Source organism: Ruditapes philippinarum, unplaced genomic scaffold, assembly GCF_026571515.1.
Source record: "Ruditapes philippinarum isolate M1 unplaced genomic scaffold, ASM2657151v2 ctg2326_1_1_1_1, whole genome shotgun sequence".
In the NCBI taxonomy this organism is placed as follows: Eukaryota; Metazoa; Mollusca; class Bivalvia; order Venerida; family Veneridae; genus Ruditapes; species Ruditapes philippinarum.
This window is the reverse complement of record NW_026860994.1, coordinates 25,636-45,890: the sequence shown is the minus strand read 5'-3', so window position 1 is coordinate 45,890 and position 20,255 is coordinate 25,636. Positions and strand designations below refer to the sequence as shown.

Genomic DNA, 20,255 nt, shown 5'->3' with positions numbered 1-20,255 from the left:
TATTTTCATATTGATACCTATCAAAAGCCCTTCATGACAAAATTACTCTCACAGAGAATCATCCTATTTAAAAATTTTCTCACAGGTATTATTTGCTGATGCCAGATTTTTATTTCTATCAGACTATGATAAAGTTCTTTTTTTTTTTCTTTAACTTCAATTACTCTTTGATTATTTTTGTGAATGGCAAATCATGGCAAAAATGACATTTTCTTGATAAGCCTGATATGTTTCTGGTACTATAGTTGGTTATCGGTTTCAGAGTTGTTTTTGAATAAAAGAATGAATAAACTATGTATGGGAAGTTGCATATCTTATTACACGTCAGGTAAAAGTCGTACTTTAAAAAACAAAAAACTGCCAGTTGTTTTAATGACATTATATATTCATATTTAGCCCACCCATAGTGTGTAGAGCTTTAAACAAAACATATCTACTTTGTGTGAGGTCAAAACATGTTTATTTTATATTTGCAAAGAGACCATATAGCAATCATCAATATTTTCTAATATGATTATCAATTTGTGCATAGTATATCTTTAAGAAACACTGTCTCATTCCCATATGTAGTAGTTACACTCTCTGGCATCATTATCTAACTCTAGATATTCCCTACTCTTTGTAACTAACATTTGAGTTTATGGTTGTTTTAGACAAATATACCTGACTCAGCAAAGTTTCTCAGTGGATCATCTCCCATCACCCAACCATTACAAGCAAACACATATTTGCCACCATCACCATTCATGTGTGTCTCCTCTGACCCTACAGACCCTGTGTACTTTTTTGATACTATAAAGTAACTGAAAAATAAAACATACATTTCACCTCATATATCCATCTGTATATAAAACATGCATTCAACAATCTTTGTTGTAACCAACTTACCTAATACATGTCCTCATCTCTAGTATACACTTTTTCATGATAGAACAACATCCTTATGCTAGCCTTACCTTGCTTGTTTTTTTATTTACTACAACATTGAAATGTAGCTTATGTAAGAATTGGATAACAAACAAAATTTGTGTCAAATTATACAAAATACAGAAAAATCTCTCTAAATAATCAAAATGCAAGAAGTATACTTTTCCCTGGCAGGTTAAAAAATCAGAGAGGATTGATAATCAAGGTCAGAAGTAAGGCTTTGGTTCAATGGTTCCAATTTGTCACCCAGCAAAAATGTCACTCATGTTCTATAGAACTAAATCACCAAACAGATAAATAAGTCATATTGTGTATTGTTTGTAAGGTGAATACAACATACATGTATTTCTCTTTTACTCTTTTATATTGTAACAATATTGTTCTTTTATTTTCATTTGACAGTAATTTGTATTTCTCTTTTATATTGTAACAATATCGTTCTTTCATTTTCATTTGACAGTAATTTGAATAACTGTATCATTTAATAACAAAATATTGTAAAATAAAATATTGCGATCACTATACATACGTTTTATTTTGCTATCAATACATATTTTGTAGTGTTAGTTTATATGAATTTATTTTAGTTCGATTGTGTTAGAAGCTATAAGCTTATTAAAACACCCTCAAACCTGTTTCTGGAATCAACCAGTACTAACCAATGAATGTACTTTCTTGCTCAAAGAAACAATGCCTTGCCCCTGACGGTTGTTTGAACCCACATCGTCAGCAATCCTTAGATTATACCTTGATATGTTGTGTTTGTTAATATGTAAACAAGAGGCCAATGATGGCCATTGAATGCTCAAATAAGATCCATTGCAAGAAAAGGTTATAATTTTCAGTATATGTATATTAAACTTAAACTTACTCATGCATCAACGGTTCTCTCTCTGTAACCTGTTTAATCTTTGGACCGTCTTCATTAAGGAATCTCCATCGTATATTTGCCATGAAGTTATTGACAGCTGTGTTTAGATGGTCATGTAATGCATCCAGCCTCTCTTTGTTTATAGCGTCCAAATCTCCCTTCAAAAACTCACAACATTTCTTAATTCTCTGTTCTCTATTTATAGCACCTGGCCTGAAAACATTTTAAATGTGATTATTATCATGAAGTTGGTAACTTGTTGATTTGTACTTTGTGGGGCTATCTTAACACAATTTCTGATATTGTAAAACATATGCAAACTTGTACAAATTTGTACCCAATCCATTATGTACAAGCTGATTTTCAATAAAAAGATTCAAAGGGTCATTGCTTTTATATGAAGAGGAGAAATTCAAATAATTTTGTATACTGACACATCTACATGCTTGTTTTAAATATTGTGGAAAAACATCAATTCATGAATTGTAGAAGTAGCATTCACACGATTTTACATGTGCAGACAGATTGCAAACAAGAGGGCCATGATGGCCATGAAATTGATCACCTGGATATAAGCCCCCGGGGTGGGGCCAATTTTAACCCAGGGGCTTTTATTTGAACAAACACTCACTAGAAGATATTTCATGCTTAGTATCTAAACTGTAGCTCTTTAGATTTTTTATTTTTTTTAAGAAGATTTATTAAGTTTTTACTTACACATATAAGGAAAATCAATGACCCGGGGGTGGGGCCAATTTTAACCCAAGGGCCCTTATTTGAACAAACTAGGTAGACACCCATTAGAATATGTTTCATGCTAAATATTTAAGCTCTAGCTCTTCTAGAGTTTTTTTTAAAAGAAGATTTTTTAAGTTTTTACTATACATATAGGGAAAAACAATGACCCCCTGGGGCGAAGCCAATTTTGACCCTATGACTTTTATTTGAACAAACTTGGTAGGCACCCACTAGAAGATGTTTCATGCTTAATATCTAAGCTCTAGCTATTTGGGTTTTTACTATATACAAATAAGGAAAATCAATGACCCCAGGGGCAGGGCCAATTTTGAAACCAGGGCTTTTATTTGAACAAACTTGGTAGACACTGACTAGACAATGTTTCATGCCAAATATTTAAGCTCTAGCTCTTAAGGTTTTTTAAAAGAAGATCTTTAAGTTTTTTCTTTCGGTTGCCATGGCAACCAGAGTTCTACATGGAATTAAATTCTTTGAACAATTTTTAAAGTTGGCTACCAAAGGAACATTCCTGTGAAGTTTGGATGAAACTGGCTTTGTGGTTTATGAGGAGATGTCATTTAAAGTAAAAGTTTACAGTCGGACACTGGACGAAAAGCGATCCGAAAAGCTCATCATGTCACTTTGTGATAGGTGAGCTAAAAATTGTCAAGGGGTCAAATCTTGTACATGTATATGAAAGGGAGAAATTTACAATTTTTTTCAAAGCAAATTTACATGCTTGTATAAATAGTGATAACCTGATGAAGGGTAGGGTATATCTTACCCAAAACTGGTAGTTATAATAAATATATAAACCAACCTGGTGTTTTCATGTGTTGTCCCCCATTAAAAATCTTTTAATTTATTGCATAAATAGTGTACATAAGTTTCAAGCAGATCCATTACAAAGTAAGGGAAAGAAGTGCTTACAAGATTTTTGCATGTGCAGCAAACCAACTGGCAACATGACTCCAATATACTCCCATTCCTTCTTTGGAGAAGTATAATAAATTAAAGAAAAATTGGCCAGCAAAGAAAATTGCTCAGCACAATAGAATCCTAATCTCTCTAAAAAATATCTGAGATTATTTCAGTCAAAAGGGAAAAACTATAAACAAATAGCTCAAATCTAAAATAAAAGAATAAAATGTTCTTCATTAATCAACTTCCTAAACACAAAAGGGCTTTATTCTTTTCCAAAATTATATTTGAAGTGGCAACTCAAACAAATGTACTTTTTTAACAACCTTTTTTAAAACAAAAATGTTTCAATGGATGCCAATTATTCAAGTTTTATCAATATTGTTTTAAACAGGCTACACATCTGTGCAGCCTGGCCAGGCTCTTTACTTTAGGCAACTTATTTTTGTAATTTCTTATTAAAATCCCTTAAAATCATAAAAGACCTTTCCAAAATTAAAAGCTGGGAAAATCCTGTACTCAAATCCAGCAGGTTAAAGATTAAACCAAGACTGACCTTTAAGGCTTTTATTTAAATGACAATAGATTTAACCTGAAGTATATGTTGTTGCAAAATTCTTATTGTATACACTAATCTGATAGGTCCTGGGATCTATGCATGAGGATGCAAATATACTTGATTGACAAATCAAATGAAATTTATTCAATGTGGAAAAAAACAAGAAGAAAATCAGCAAAGTTGAAACATTATATAATTTCAGTACATATACAAGACAAATAATTGTTCAAAAGCAAAAATTTCTTTTTCATTTAAGATTATTCAAATGAATATTCTCTGCATACAGGATGATATAAATACATTATAAGTGCAATTCCTATAGATTCACTTATCTTACAATTGGAGGAAAATGTACTATAACCTGTATCTGAAAAATCAATTACTATAGAATACGATAAATACGCAGTTCTGCAATACAGTAGGGTAATAGGTAAATATGCTAACATATCTTCACCTACATATTGCACAACACTTCACCTACTTCACATGTCAGTTTTTGTAAGACTTACCAAGTCACTCAAATAATACTAACCAAGTTCAAATATAGGTCAAAATGTATATGACACAATATACATAGCAAGAAGTATTGAAGTATTCTCTAAAGATTTTGTCCATGTTAACCTTATTCACTATTACCTATAAATAATCAGCATACAAAAGACCTTAATGCATTATCTTAACGTCCAACAGCTATGCAAATAGCTATATCAATATAATGTACATAAAGAAAGAAATATCTATTTGTTATCTACCTTTTAACACCTTGTTAAAGTCTTTTTATAGACAAACTATAATCTAAAATAGTCACTTTAATCTTTTCTCGCATGTGATGATATTAAGTTACTTATGTTATTATTATCTTTTTAACGAAAATAGGCTATGGACAAGAAAATATATTAAATTTCAGTACAAATCAAAATGTCTCCTTTGACATGTATGACTTCAACAGCTGTCATTTACCAGCTTGTACTGGTTTCAAATAACAGTAAATCTTCATACAAACCTGACTTGGAGGTAACAAATTATTTGGTACAGTTAGTGAATTTACAAACAAAACTCAAGCCATAGTCTGGCTGCACAATTTTACTCTCCTGTTTTCTTGAAATAAGAAAATTAAAATCCCTTGGCAGCATTAAAAATGTTTAGAAAGAAAAAAATCTTACAAAAAGCCCATTAAGTAAGTACCAAAGACACTTACATTATTATATTTCACAAACTTTTTTACTTTTGGTGTCGTGTTAAAGGTTCCAAAATGTTGTTTATTGACCATATAGATGAATCATCTTTTGCAATTAGTACAGTTATTAAGTGATTAAGTATTTTGTATGGAAGTCAAAATACTACTTAGTTTATACTTTGCTACTTTTATGACAAATAATTCTAATTGCACATACAGGTACATTTTTGTATACTTTCTTCAGGTGATAAGCATCTAACATGCTCTAAATCCATTACTAAAACATAAAATGCAGGTTTTCTCTTTCTACAGAAGTAAAAATGTATACATTTCTGAAGCTCAATATGCCTTTAAATGCTTCTTATCTAATCCCTATATAAACAAAAAGCAATGACAGAAACAGACCTGTCAGTGTTGTAAAGTTTCAGGGCCACATCCATGTCTATCCTGCAACCATTTCTCTCATATCTGGGATCTTGAATCAATTCTAACTTTTTACTATCGGTCTTTATGACTCTATTTTCTGTAAAACACAACATACAATGTTTATCAAACATCTTCAAATAGTAATAACGGAAACAGTTTGATTATTTTACCAATCTCTAGTACAAAAGGTCATATATCAGTTTTCTTTGATACTTTACTACTTCCAGGTTTTTCCCCTTCATATATAATTTTTCCTGGATACTTCAGTTTTTTTCCCAATTATATCAGTTTTCCTGGATATTTCACTTCTTCCTGTCTTGTTTTTTTTTCTGACATACAACTGAATACCTCTCAACAGCTTCATTAACTTGCAACTGTGGTAACACTTTCTTAAAAAAGTTTGAACGAACATTTATCAGCAAGATTTCAAACAATGTACTGCTCAGTAATGTTTTAGTGAAATATTGATATGCTGAATAGTTTAAGTGAAAACACCAAAATTGTGAAACTGTATACTTTTATATACATTGCAATTTCAAGACAACAGACCTCTAAGAAGAAAAGAAATGTAATGCAGGGATTTACACAGTGGCAAACATGGACATTTAAAATGAACCTATATTAACATTTATGTATTTATTACCTTCAATTCCATGTTTGAATCTCTTCATTATATCATCAATGTTAACTGTGTAAAACTCATGCATTTTAAAACCAGGGAGCACCTCATACAATAGTACCTCTCTTATTTTCTGAAAAATATATACATGTACATATAGATTTATCTTCAAGCATTAACGAAAAGTTTTAATAAAGAAAAGATAGCATCTTTGAGTTATACATTCTTAAATCTCAAATATATCTAATTATCAACAAGTTTATTAAAAAATTTTACAGAAATTTTGACTTTCCAAAAACGTAATAAAAGAAATGATGATATATATTCATGAAGACAAAAACTATACCCAATAATGAACCAATTTTAAGGTACTAGTACATTTTCAACTTCTTAATTACTTAATAATGTGTGCTGTTTATTTTTTCAATATCAAAATATTTGCTGTAAACTAGATCTATTGCTAACAAAACTAAAATTCCAATACTCTGCATTATTTTAAGTTTATTTTGAATAAAGAAACAAATGTTGGAATAAATACAATGACAATGATACCTGGATATCAGCTTCTTTACTGATAGTTGGTGGAATGCCTTGACTTGCCCACTTTCCTTCAGCTACCTCTAAACTAAAGTGATGTAAAATTCTGTCCAGAAGGTAAGCTGGCTTTAAGTGTGGAGAGTTCTCCATATTATACCCACACTCTGGGTGTTCTTGTAGCCACTCACTGTTGTTAGCTGTGTGGTTGTATACCAAGTCAGTCAGGGATAAAACTTCCCATTCTCTATTCATCTTTTTGATCAGCCCTTCCACATTATTGAAATCATAGTTTTGCCCCTCTTTGATATAAACTGGGTTAAGTTTAAGCTGGTCTTTGATGGAGTATGCCGAGTTAGATTTGCCGAGTGCCTGGATTGGTGTAAAGTGTATGAGGTTGTATCCAGTTGCCTTGGAAACATACAATCTACCTTCCCAGTCATCAAAATGGCCAAGACATTTAGATATGACAGACTGGCACTGTAAACAGTCAAGAGTATACTGTTTGCCTTGCTCCCCAACAGATAATGTAGGATCAACCAAGAAGTAACCTTGTCCATCAGCATTTTCAATGTCTCCACTGAAGAAAACAAAAAATTGTCCTTTAAGGTGAATGTAATTAATAATAAAATAAATATAGATTTGCTTCAAGATATAGAAATAGATTATCCTAACAATCCCATCGGCAAGTTAGTTTATACAAAACGGGATTAGCTACATTCTGTAGAAAGCTTTAAGCTTACATATAGACACAACTCTTCAAAAACAACAAGTACATGTACACAGCAATATATGGAAGACCGGTGGTGAATTCAAACTTCAGACTTTTCATTTTACACATAATATATTTATATCAGAAATGTGTAGTATGTAGTGTGAAGTCTGAAATCTGAAATGTAAAGTGTGAAGTCTGAAATCTGAACTGTAAAGTGTGAAGTTTCAAGTATGAAGTGTGAAGTTTGATTTTGGGTTCTTTAAAAGAAGATTTTTTAAGTTTTTACTATATGCATATAGGGAAAATCAATGACCCCCGGGGCGAGGCCAATTTTGACCCCAGGGCTTTTATTTGAACAAACTTTGTAGACACTCATTAGAACATGTTTCATGCTAAATATCTTAGCTCTAGCTCTTTGGGTTCTTTAAAAGAAGATTTTTTTAAGTTTTTACTATATGCATATAGGGAAAATCAATGACCCCCTGGGGCGGGGCCAATTTTGACCCCAGGGCTTTTATTTGAACAAACTTGGTAGACATTTACTAGATGATGTTTCATGCTAAATATCTTAGCTCTAGCTCCATGGGTTCTTTAAAAGAAGAATTTTTAAGTTTTTACTATATGCATATAGGGAAAATCAATGACCCCCTGGGGCGGGGCCAATTTTGACCCCAGGGCTTTTATTTGAACAAACTTGGTAGACACTTACTAGAAGATGTTTCATGCCAAATATCTAAGCTCTAGCTCTTTGGGTTTTTTAAAAGAAGATATTTAAAGTTTTTTCTTTCGGTTGCCATGGCAACCAGAGTTCTGAATGGAATTAAATTCTTTGAACAATTTTTAAAGGTGACCACCAAAGGAACATTCCTGTGAAGTTTGGATGAAATTGGCTTAGTGGTTTATGAGGAGATGTCATTTGAAGCAAAAGTTTACGGACGCCGGACGGACGGATGGACGCCGGACGAAAAGCGATCACAAAAGCTCACCCTGTCACTTTGTGACAGGTGAGCTAAAAAGGGAGGAAAATAAATTACTTGTTGTATCATTTGAATTGATGTAAAATATCAGTGTAATTGAAGTTCACATAAGTAAAATAATGCCACTTCAAACACAATGCATGTACTTGTTTCAACCTCATAATGCTTAAATGTGTTTGCTCTTTTCTACCTGACGTGCAGAATTCAGTTAGATTATGTATGTTTATTATTATATCTGCATACTGTATAGAACAGAAAAAACTGTTGTTTTTATCTGCAAGGAAGAATCAATCACTTTGTATCTGCTACTTTGTGGCAATAATCCAAATATTTGCAGAGGCATCTGTCATGGTGATTTATATTGTTAGACACAATATTTTACTAACTTTTTTTCTCAGCTCTTAAAAAAATGAATAATGAATGTGATAATTAATTTGCTTAGAACTTACACATATACAGCGCTCCTCTTAGCTCATGGAAACAAGAAGGAAAACAAAGAATGGACTTAGTCACTTACTGTACAAAAAATTATTATAAGCTGTAACATTTAGGTATTTTCTGCTGTATGACACAAGGAAACCACACATTCAATCATAATCAGATTTAATGGTCAAAATGTAGATCATTGGTCGGCCATTTTGAAAAATTTAAATGACGATAAATGGTGTTACACTCTATATTTTTCATGTTTCAGTTAATATTACTAAATGTTATATTGCTAAATTTTAAATATTAAAATCATATTTACTTTGTAACTCAAAATTGATTTTTTTTCAACAAAAAAGGCTTAAGAAAATGATGATTGTTTCACACATATGCATACATTCAGTCAGTGAATTTAAGATTTTGAATTTACTGGCATGAAGTCCAGTTTTGAATTTATTCTTCTATATTTTTAACTAAATTCTCTTAAAATTTGCACTGGCCTGAACTAATTTTCACTGGCCATATAGTCTTCAGCTTTCGAGTTGATGACCTTGGTTTAGTATGTAGCAAAGTTTCTTAATGTACATTGTATGAATAATAATACTGTCCAATAATAATTATTGAATTATTTCTTAATCCATCCATGAATATAAAAATTACACACACACATAACTACTTAGATAACTTTTGCATATAAGTGTGAGTTGGAGATCTTATTCTTATGTGTGACATGTTGTCATAATGGGTATACATTTATGCAAAGCTATTTTAAAATTCATCCATGAAATAAGGATTGTTGACCAGACATGAACATCAATGCACTTAAATAAAAACTATCAAGTTTAGTGTGACCTTGACCATTGACAAGTAATGGTTTTCGTGGAAGCTACTTCAGCTAAATGAAATAAATATTTATGAATATTTTTAAAAATATCCATCAATGAATGACAGTCATGGACCAGACACAACCATCTATTCACAATCATACTATAACATTGTACACAAGTGTGACCTTGATCTTTGACCTGGAGATTCGATTCTTGTGCAAACATATCAAAATTGTCAATGAGTAACAAAGCTACTGACTGCACAAAAACAGAATAGACAAACAGATGGACAATTTAAAAAGTATATGTCACCCTTTGGGGCATGTAATAGTAGCAAAATCATGATACATGTATATAAAACTAGAATTCTTTGTAATTCAAATTAAATATTTACACAAAAATATGACTGACTTTATACCACAGTCATATGGCTGAGCCTAGGTAAAAATCTTTTAAAGTAGAGTAAATCTTATTTAATGTTTAATTAATGTAAGAATCTTTGGAGTATAATGAAAGTTTTACCTGTTATCTATGGTAAAATAGTAGTTAAATGATCCAGCTATAACCATGGATATTTCTGTGTAGACATCATGACTGTCACTTTTTGAGCCACTGGAGCTCTTCCATTCAAGTTCATAGTATGTTGTTCTCTCGAATGGCACTTCTTTCTTTGGAGGATGATTACAATACAGTCGTACTGTGCTGGCATGAAGAGATGGACCCAATACAAAACGTAAATGCCAATCTGCAATTTATTTTAGCAGCAATTATTGAACAAGTTTACAATACAAATCATTTAGATTGCAATAATGAATTGAAATCAAATAACTGGAGACACTCATTTGATATCAGATCAGTCCTAAAGAGTGAGAAATTTATCACTGACAGACAGACTGAAATATTACCAACTACTTACACCTTATCTTATTTGGTAGAATCTTGAGAACTCAAACACTAAGTTTACCTTTTAATTCAACTTTATCTATAATAATATGATGATGAATGCACTTCAATATAAATACACATGTAGATCAAATATGATTTCCAAAAAAGGTTTCCTAAAGTTCAAAGGCTTATAACGAATTTTCTTTTCGTAAATGTAACAAGAGCTGTCGGTAGGACAGCAACGCTCGACTATTCTTAGTGCTTGATAGTAAAAAAAATGCTTGATAGAGTTACCTCCTCCTGTTTACAGGTTGGGGTCATGATGTTGAACAAGTGTGCAAAGTTTCAAAGCCATATGTCAATGGACTTTGAAAATATTTGAACTATTACAAAAACTTTAACGTAAATTCTAAGTCGAAAAAGGGGCATAATTCTGTCAAAATGCTTGATAGAGTTACCTCCTCCTGTTTACAGGTTGGGGTCATGATGGTGAACAAGTGTGCAAAGTTTCAAAGCCATATGTCAATGGACTTTGAAAATATTTGAACTATTACAAAAACTTTAACGTAAATTCTAAGTCGAAAAAGGGGCATAATTCTGTCAAAATGCTTGATAGAGTTACCTCCTCCTGTTTACAGGTTGGGGTCATGATGGTGAACAAGTGTGCAAAGTTTCAAAGCCATATGTCAATGGACTTTGAAAATATTTGAACTATTACAAAAACTTTAACGTAAATTCTAAGTCGAAAAAGGGGCATAATTCTGTCAAAATGCTAGATAGAGTTACCTCCTCCTGTTTCCAGGTTGGGGTCATGATGGTGAACAAGTGTGTAAAGTTTCAAAGCCATATGTCAATGGACTTTGAAAATATTTGAACTATTACAAAAACTTTAACGTAAATTCTAAGTCGAAAAAGGGGCATAATTCTGTCAAAATGCTTGATAGAGTTACCTCCTCCTGTTTACAGGTTGGGGTCATGATGGTGAACAAGTGTGCAAAGTTTCAAAGCCATATGTCAATGGACTTTGAAAATATTTGAACTATTACAAAAACTTTAACGTAAATTCTAAGTCGAAAAAGGGGCATAATTCTGTCAAAATGCTTGATAGAGTTACCTCCTCCTGTCTACAGGTTGGGGTCATGATGGTGAACAAGTGTGCAAAGTTTCAAAGCCATATGTCTATGGACTTTGAAAATATTTGAACTATTACAAAAACTTTAACATAAGTGGTTACGCCGACGCTCGGGTGACTGCAATAGCTCTACTTATTCTTATCGAATAGTCGAGCTAAAAAATGACAAACCTTTTTCAAGCCGAAAAAGTGTAGTTTCAAGGTTTTCACCCTTATTCAATGTCAAAACTCTTACTTGACAAGAAGCCATGATCTACAAAAGAAAGATACAATAATGTACATAAACAATTACAACAAAAATAATAACTTTCATATATTTTTTTAAATTCTACAAAAAAATTGTTATTACATTTAAACACAATACAAGAGCACATGTGCTGTAAACATTCGTCTGTTATATGTCACATGCTAGACATGAGGTTTGGAAACAGACCTCAAACAATGAACCCAAAGACATGTGGCAGACTGCCAGTGAAGTAAATAAAAGCGAAATCTTTAGTGGTTGATGAGATCTGAAGTTGCACACGAAATTGGAATTAAAAGTTTAGCCAAAAAGTTACATTGACACTGATATTCCGGTGAGTAGGAAAGCTCCAGTATTCTTGGAAAAATATAGTATTCATTATAAATGATTTACAGAATTGTCCTCCTGCTGCACACCTCCAGATGAATGTATAAATAGTCTAAGAAATAATATAACAAATTTGAAAATGCCCAACCGTCCACATAGAATATTGGTGACATTTTACATGTTTTGGGAACTGAATTTACTATATTTTACTTAGTATTCAGGTATAAGCCAATGGTAACATAAGCTGTTTCTCCTTATAAAGTTATAATTGAGCTAAATGTCACTTGTTAAATAGGTACACTTGGACAACATAGTTACCATTGAATTTGAACCTTTTTTCAAATTTCCTAAAATTTTGTAAAAATTGCCAAATATCTGAAGGCAAACTGCTTTAAAGCAGGCTGGTTAAAGGTGACTGTATTTCATTCTTTATACCAACTTTCACTTAGAACTGTGTCAAAGATGATAGTGTGTTAAAATGCTAATTTCAATGCATACCATCTTAACAGCTAAGGCATGACTCAGACTGACACATTAATTATTGTCTTAAATCAATAAACTTTCATGTACTTTAAAGAAATGATGCATTGACAAAAGTTAATAAAAATAAATCAATGCATGTTAGTCCCCTTTTATTACAATTTGCAAGAAAATTAAAAACCACTTTAATACTTACGAGGACCATACTGCAGATCTTATACTTCACATATTAAATGAACATTATAGTTTGTCTTGATAAACTTAAAAATACATCTTATTCAAGTTAAAATGCTGGAAAAAAAGGTTATGGCATAAGAAATAACTTTTAAATTATAATCAAGATGCTGTCTACTTACTATTGAATTGACACAGGTATGTCAAAATACTGGTAACCCTCTAAATCCTTTTTGCCGATGTTGGTCACACTAATTATAAATTCTTTATTAATTTAACAGTTTTAGTTAAAAGGAAACTTTATCTTTACAAAAATGTTTTGATTTATCAATATCTAAAATGGTTGCTTCTCCTAGTTATAAAATAAGTTCACTGATCAGTAAAATCCAAAGATGCAAACTGTTCAGGATGCTGGAATCACTGCTACTGATATTTTTCTGTTTTTTCCCTAGTGGCAGTCCCGAGCCAAAATATAACTGATCACTTTCTGGTTTAATTTAACCTTGAGTGAAATTCCATGTTAATGTCACCTGTCCCCCAACAGTACCATCATGAAAAACAGAACAGCTGATCCATGCTAACTGACACTGTCATTGTGCAGCATCAACGTGAAATTGTCATGCAAATTTTGCAATGAAAACCACATCAAGTTGGACTGTTTAAAAATGCACCAGGACATACAAAACAAAAATTTAATTCTAAACATCCGTTTTGAATATTTTTAACAGACTTTGCAAATTACAATTGAACGGCCTTGACCTATGTCTTACTAGTCAAGGTGAACATAACCAAGGACGCCTGACTGCAGACGACGTAGGCCAATAATTAATCAATTTACATTTATTTTCCGAAATTTTTAAACGAAGATACAAAATATGGTTTAGTGTTAATGCATATTATCAATATACATAGAATAATGCCACAAAACAGTTTATTTTTATAATTTTGCAAAAAATAATAAAACCGGAAGTTATTTTTCTCAGACGGTGTGATTAGATATTGTTGATATTGTGACGAATGCTTCTGAATCAGACCACCAAATCAATGCTCTTAGACTGGACACCACTGATTAAGGATGTGTACGTGTGTGAGGACCAGTATATTTTTATCAATATGCGAAGGGAAGGGTAGACAGACAGACAGTTATATAGATAAAGTAAAAATCAGTTCACTACTGAGTTTTGATAAAGCATGCACACACATAAAATTTCATGTTAATGTACTTTGATTGAAGTAAATATGCCATATCGACTTTTAACAGCTCCTTGTCCATTGTAGAGGTTTCAGTGCAGTATTTTTAAAAGTGATCTATGAAATACAGTATGGTGGCTGATTTGATACACTTTGCGCGTTGCGTTGTCGATAGCGACATTAATTTCAGATTCTATTAACATTGACAATTACGCCGATGATTCCACTTTATACAAATCTGATACTGATATTCTCGTTATTGAGAAAGAACTCCAAAAAAGTCTTAACTTAGTCAACAAATGGTGTATAAATAATAATATATCTTTGCACCCATGAAAAAACCACGGATTTATGTAATATAAATCCGTGGAAAAACTAAGTGTATGTTATTAGGTTCAAAATTCAAAACTAAGCGGGCTAAAAACAAAAACCTCGAGCTTGCTATAAATGTCACTATATTAGAAAACGTATCAAGTCAAAATATTCTCGGGATATGTGTTGATAGTAATTTAACATGGCATACTCAAGTTCATAATGTTATAAATAAACACAATTCAAAAATTGCACTTTTAAAACGAATTTCATTTTAAGACAGATGATATGAAAATGTTATACTATAATGCATATATAGTGTCAACAATGGACTAGAATCTACTGCAATACCACATGGGAACAAAACTGCAAATCGGATACCGAAAAAATATACAACATACAAAAGAGGGCACTTCGAGTAATTCTGAAACAGCATGTAACAATTACATGTATATTAAAAAGTGTATATAAAACCCAAAATCTGCTTACTTTTGAAAACAGATGCAATTACCACATGGCCTTATTGGTTTTTAAAAGTGAATATAATCTTGCACCAAAATATATATCTGAACTACTAGTTTTTCTAATAATGACAGATATAATATTCGCTCTTTAGCGAATAATGATCTTATTCACTTCAGGCCACGGAACAAACATTTATGGAATACATTTCCAACTGACATAAGACTACAAAGCAAATTGTCATCTTTTATGGGTAAACTAAAGGATTATTTAATAAAAAATACAGCTTAAAGCGCTAAACTCTTTAAACTGATTTTTCAACAGAAATTGATATAGCTCTGTATAGCGTTTTGTTTGTTTGTTAACATTGATTAATGATTGTATGTGCATACGAAGTTAAAGAGACTCCACTGAGGTTTTTTGACATGATGGGACTGAAAATATTTTTTCCAGATAAATGTACCATTTGATGTAGGGTTTGGACCACTAATCTTTGTGCATAATTTCAGATCATTTGCGCTCTTTGTTTTTCCAGAATGGTAAAAAAATACCCACTCAAATCGGGCTAAGAAAAGCAAAAAAATGCGATTTCAATGTATTTCAAAGTATATTTCTTAATTATCTTTGCATAATTTCTGTTTAAAGTGCCCCAGCTCATTTATGTAAGAAATTCAAATATTATGTTTTTAGGCTTTTAAACCTCAGTGGAGTCCCTTTAAGTACTAATTACCATAAGTTATTATTTATAATTCACAAAAATGCTATGTATTTTGTAAGAGTGTTTGTCGTAATTATATTGCTGTTCATTGTTTTTTCTTTTTATTTGTTTATATATGTATAGAAGGTCATATTAGAAATAAGTTGTATGTTTATTATGTACTTTTAATATGTCACCTTCTCAAAATAAAATTATCATCATCATTATTATTATATTATATTATTATTAACGCTATAATGACTACACGAAACAATGGTATTCATCGATGTGGTGCTGGATCTTTGGAATCCCTCCAGGGAGATACAGTGCCGGGCTCTGAGATACTGGCGTGATCGTGTAGAGCGAACGCCAGTAAGTAAGTAAGTATTATTATTATGGCGCGTTGTCGTGTGGCACAATGTCACCCTGTTGCTTTTCTCATAAGACAATCCTTCGATTTAAGCTGAATGACAATGTGACTTCGCGACAACGCGCCGTTTGGCGTGCATCGTTAACGACAGGACGACAAGACGAAAGTCTGACAACGCGTCGTTTGGCTCTTTGTCGTTCCGTCGCAAGCGACAAAATGACGCACAAAAGCGTTTAAAATTAGCCACCATATACTACAGTGCAATGTTGATACACACGCATGTAAAAGATTTAACCAGCCACTTGCCTATCTTTTTGATACCCCTGCCAGCATGACATCTGCACGTGAAGTATATTAGATTATGTAATTCACAGGTAGTAAAATAACATCCTATTGCATCATCTTGAATTATTGGTGCTATAAATTTCGTATGATAATAAACCAAGCCAATTTGCATAATTGTGATATTGATTTGATAAAATCCCGGATAGGCATTATTTACAAAAAGGCAAAGTATTTTGGGGACCATTATATAACTGGCATTAACATATTTTTCTCATTTTAATCACGGATATATATTACAATATAAATCTGTGTTTGAATATAATGCCGACTTTATCATCAGGGCAAAGAAACATAATATGGAAACAACTTCAATAATTACATGTGTAGGAATTTTCGTGTGATTTTCCTTTTCTTTTCTGTGTATAATTTCATGCTCCTGACTTTCTTATATATATACACATTGTACAAGCCCTCAGTGCGTGTGCGTGGCTGGCACAGCTAGTACATTGGCAGATGAATGAAGTGTACGGCAAGTATGCTGCCGGTGTCCTGACTAAAGCCGAGGGGAATGGCTTTGCAAAGTAGACAGGGAAGACGAGGAAAGTGTATTATAGTGCGTGAGCCCCTTGCACAGAGAGTGACGGCTTGAACCTTGCACCAATAGCCCTTTCAAGTGCTACCATCTTTTTATATTTTTTCAGGTTACTGTACATTTAGGTTCTCATTGGCCGCCGTACAATTACCTACTTTTGGCTCAAATTTCATATCTATGGCTCATACATCATAACTGGTGACATGTCCGGTGTCCGCACTCGACAGTGAAAGCTACCTTTTGTGTTTTTAAGGGCGGATGGACCCAAATGGAGACTACAGACAGAAAATCATATGCCATGACCATTATATGGGTGACGTATCTCGTGTATAATAAAGGGAAATATATCCAATTAACGCTTTTCAAGCACACTAACCGAAAATGTTTCTTTCAAGTAATGATTACATAAAAACATTTAAACCCAAAAGAAAGACAAATGAATAAATGTCGTGAATTTTATTGATAATTTATGCGTTTAATTGCTTTTGACGAAGGTTTATTTCGATTTTTAAATCTTAATGACCCTCATTTTATTTCTCAACACTTTTTTTTTCTTTTTTTTTTCGGTGTAATTGACAATTCCTGCCCTATTGGGAAGTCTCAAGCGGAGCCTTTCGGTAATGGTAATGTGGCCAGAATAGAGAATAATAATAATACATGTGTAATAATAATAATACATGTGTAATAATAATAATAATAATAATAATAATAATGATAATAATAATAATAACAACAACAACAACAACATCATCATCATCATCATCATCATCATCATAATAATAATAAAGTCTTTATTTATTGAGCCTACTCAGTTGCAACAAAGGCAATCTACCATGTGTGCCTCATAAAAAGTAATCAATAAAAATAAGAATAATATGAATAAGAATAAATAAGAATCCCTATAGAACGCACAATACGTCAAAATTGAAATTTTGATAGGTACAAAACTCTGAAACCGCAATTATACCAGAACTTGACAAATAATTGATCCGCCATAATTGGATGTTTATACTGGCTCGAACTCTACTCCTTTATTATATATTTTAGTATTTCTTTGGGATGGTTGTCAAACAAGCTAATGTATCAACACTGTGCTATACTTCATATGCCATTCAGACGGTTAAATCTGCACAGAGACATAGATAACATCTGCATCTCTGATCTCAGACAAATAGCAATAGTTGTTCTACAAATTAACAAACTGTTTTGTAAACATCTTAGGTGATTTCACCTAAACACTTCAAAATATCTTATTTGTCTAAAAAATTCTTATGAAAGGAGACATAGAGAATACTATGCTAGTGTCTGATATTACACAATTTATCAAGCGAGGTAAAGAAAAAACAAGGAGGAGGCTCTGCTGAGCCCTTTATAATTATTTCGTGCCGAGCTTGACCAGACACTTGCTTGGTATTCTTATTATAATGTTTGCAATTTTGATGTGCGCTTCTTTTCATCAAATTCTTTTCGTTCAAATGAAACAAAACCTAGTCAAGAAACTGTCGAGTTCATGCCGCGCACAGTAATATGTCAAGGATCGTACCTATAATTGATAGTCCCAAATGTTTTTTTTGTCATATGTAAGTGAGACTTTAACATTCAAAACTTCAATTCGATTCATAGTTTTATCAGTTTAATATTTTCAAACTTGTATGAGGCAAAACATTCCATTCTCTCCATTTTATTTCAGTATGTATTGCTGAGGTTTCCGATAAAGCATAAGGTGACTGATAAAGGCATGCACAAAATAAATGTAATGACTTGATGAAATAACAACAACAACATCAAAGACAAAGATTATGTAATAAAGTTTTTAGTTGCAATAATTTTGGCGGCTGGTCCCGGCTAGAACTCAGATTTATCTCCTTTCTATGGAATGCCGGTAGGGACATGCCAATTTGCTTATTTGCCAATTGCTGAATTGCTTATTTGCTAATTGCCGATTTGCTTATTTGCCAATGGCTGATAGGCTTAATGACAAATTTGCTTATTTGCCAATTGCTGAATTGCTAATTTGCTTATTTGTTAACCGCTGGTTTACGTATTTGCTTATTTGCCTATTGCTAATTTGCTTTCTTGCAATAGAAAAAGTTTACACTGTGCCGGAAGTATATGGAACATCTGACTACAGACAACCAGTTGAGTCAGATCTGTTAACTTTCACCAACAGTATTCTTGTAAATTCAGTGTTTTTCCAAGAATACTGTTGGTCAATGAATTTAATTGCAGTGATGCCTACGCAGATATATGTCTACAACTGATGGCTGACATGTCCTTGAGAACACAGACGCTTGGGGTCAGATCCCGTACCCCAACGTGATACGTGCCCCTGTTAACACTCTATTTAAAATATTTTGATATCTAAACACGAATTGGACATCGTTAAAACTGATTTTCAAGCAATTTTTACATATACCGGTATGAAAAAATACCATATACCACCAAGTCTCAATAAAGTACTTAATGGTTTTATCGTTGTAACAAATGTCCAATTTGTATTTAAATAAATATTAAAATAGTTTTGATAATTATAGTGTTTACAGACGCGTATCACGTTAGGGGCAGGATCTGACCCGCCAGCATCTGTGCTTGAGAATGCCTTATAATGTGTTGCAGCTATAGATCTGTTTGTGCAGCTTAAGTCAGAGATTGGTGGCATAATAAACACTTGATTAGTCATATATAAGTGAAAAATATTGGTTAAAGATTGAAAATAAAAGAACTTGAAAACAAAACTATTTATTATTTTATGGCATATAAAATGTCGTTATTCTCAGCAGATTTGTCACAGAGGGCCTCATTTTAGTGGTACGAACACATAGTATCACGAATGATACATTTGGTGCATGCTTAACACGGGTGTTTGTCTTTGCACTTAAGCAATAGGCTTCGTTTTTAGCTCTGTAAGATTTTGAGATCAATTATGTCAGTGTGTGCATCAACATTTTGCTTTGGTTCAATGGTTTTGAAATTTGGTCACACTTTTCCATTTTTTCATATTGTACATTTTACATGCTATCAGGTGACCATGACCATGATCATGACCTAGGGTATAATGGACAAAGCCTCTTTGAATATTGTGTATGCATGCTGCCTATTTAACGCTTATGTGAAGTAACAGTTAGATATACGCAATAGTAACAGAGATATGACAGAAAAACAAAGGTTTCTCAGTACAATACATTGGTGACCTTGACATTCAGTATATAACGGGCACAGCTTCTTCATGTACTTTGTATGCATGCTTGTAACTCAAAGTTTATGCAAAGTTGCAGTAAGATGCATGAATCAGCAAAAGTAACAGAGATATGACAGAAAAACAAGTTACTAAGAATAGCATCCCTATTCTCTGAATAGTGGAGCTAAAACGGAAACTCAAGATAATTA

General features: G+C 32.4%; 1 protein-coding gene across 2 annotated transcripts in view; it reads right to left on the bottom strand.

The window, feature by feature from the left end:
- Window positions 1–13,901, bottom strand: part of LOC132714150 (glycogen debranching enzyme-like) — a 48,688-nt gene extending 34,787 nt beyond the window's left edge. Inside the window, exons 1-8 of one of the 2 annotated variants that reach the window (XM_060696932.1) lie at window positions 13,142–13,901; window positions 11,906–11,987; window positions 10,240–10,462; window positions 6,791–7,352; window positions 6,263–6,371; window positions 5,599–5,716; window positions 1,799–2,011; window positions 664–803 (exon numbers count right to left, since the gene is read on the bottom strand). In XM_060696932.1, coding sequence (XP_060552915.1) covers window positions 664–803; window positions 1,799–2,011; window positions 5,599–5,716; window positions 6,263–6,371; window positions 6,791–7,352; window positions 10,240–10,462; window positions 11,906–11,984 — 1,444 coding nt within the window. In that variant the 5' untranslated portion in view covers window positions 11,985–11,987; window positions 13,142–13,901. The remainder of the gene's footprint in view (window positions 1–663; window positions 804–1,798; window positions 2,012–5,598; window positions 5,717–6,262; window positions 6,372–6,790; window positions 7,353–10,239; window positions 10,463–11,905; window positions 11,988–13,141) is intronic. The other variant, XM_060696933.1, reaches the window with a different exon arrangement.
- Between the last annotated feature and the right edge of the window lie 6,354 nt (window positions 13,902–20,255).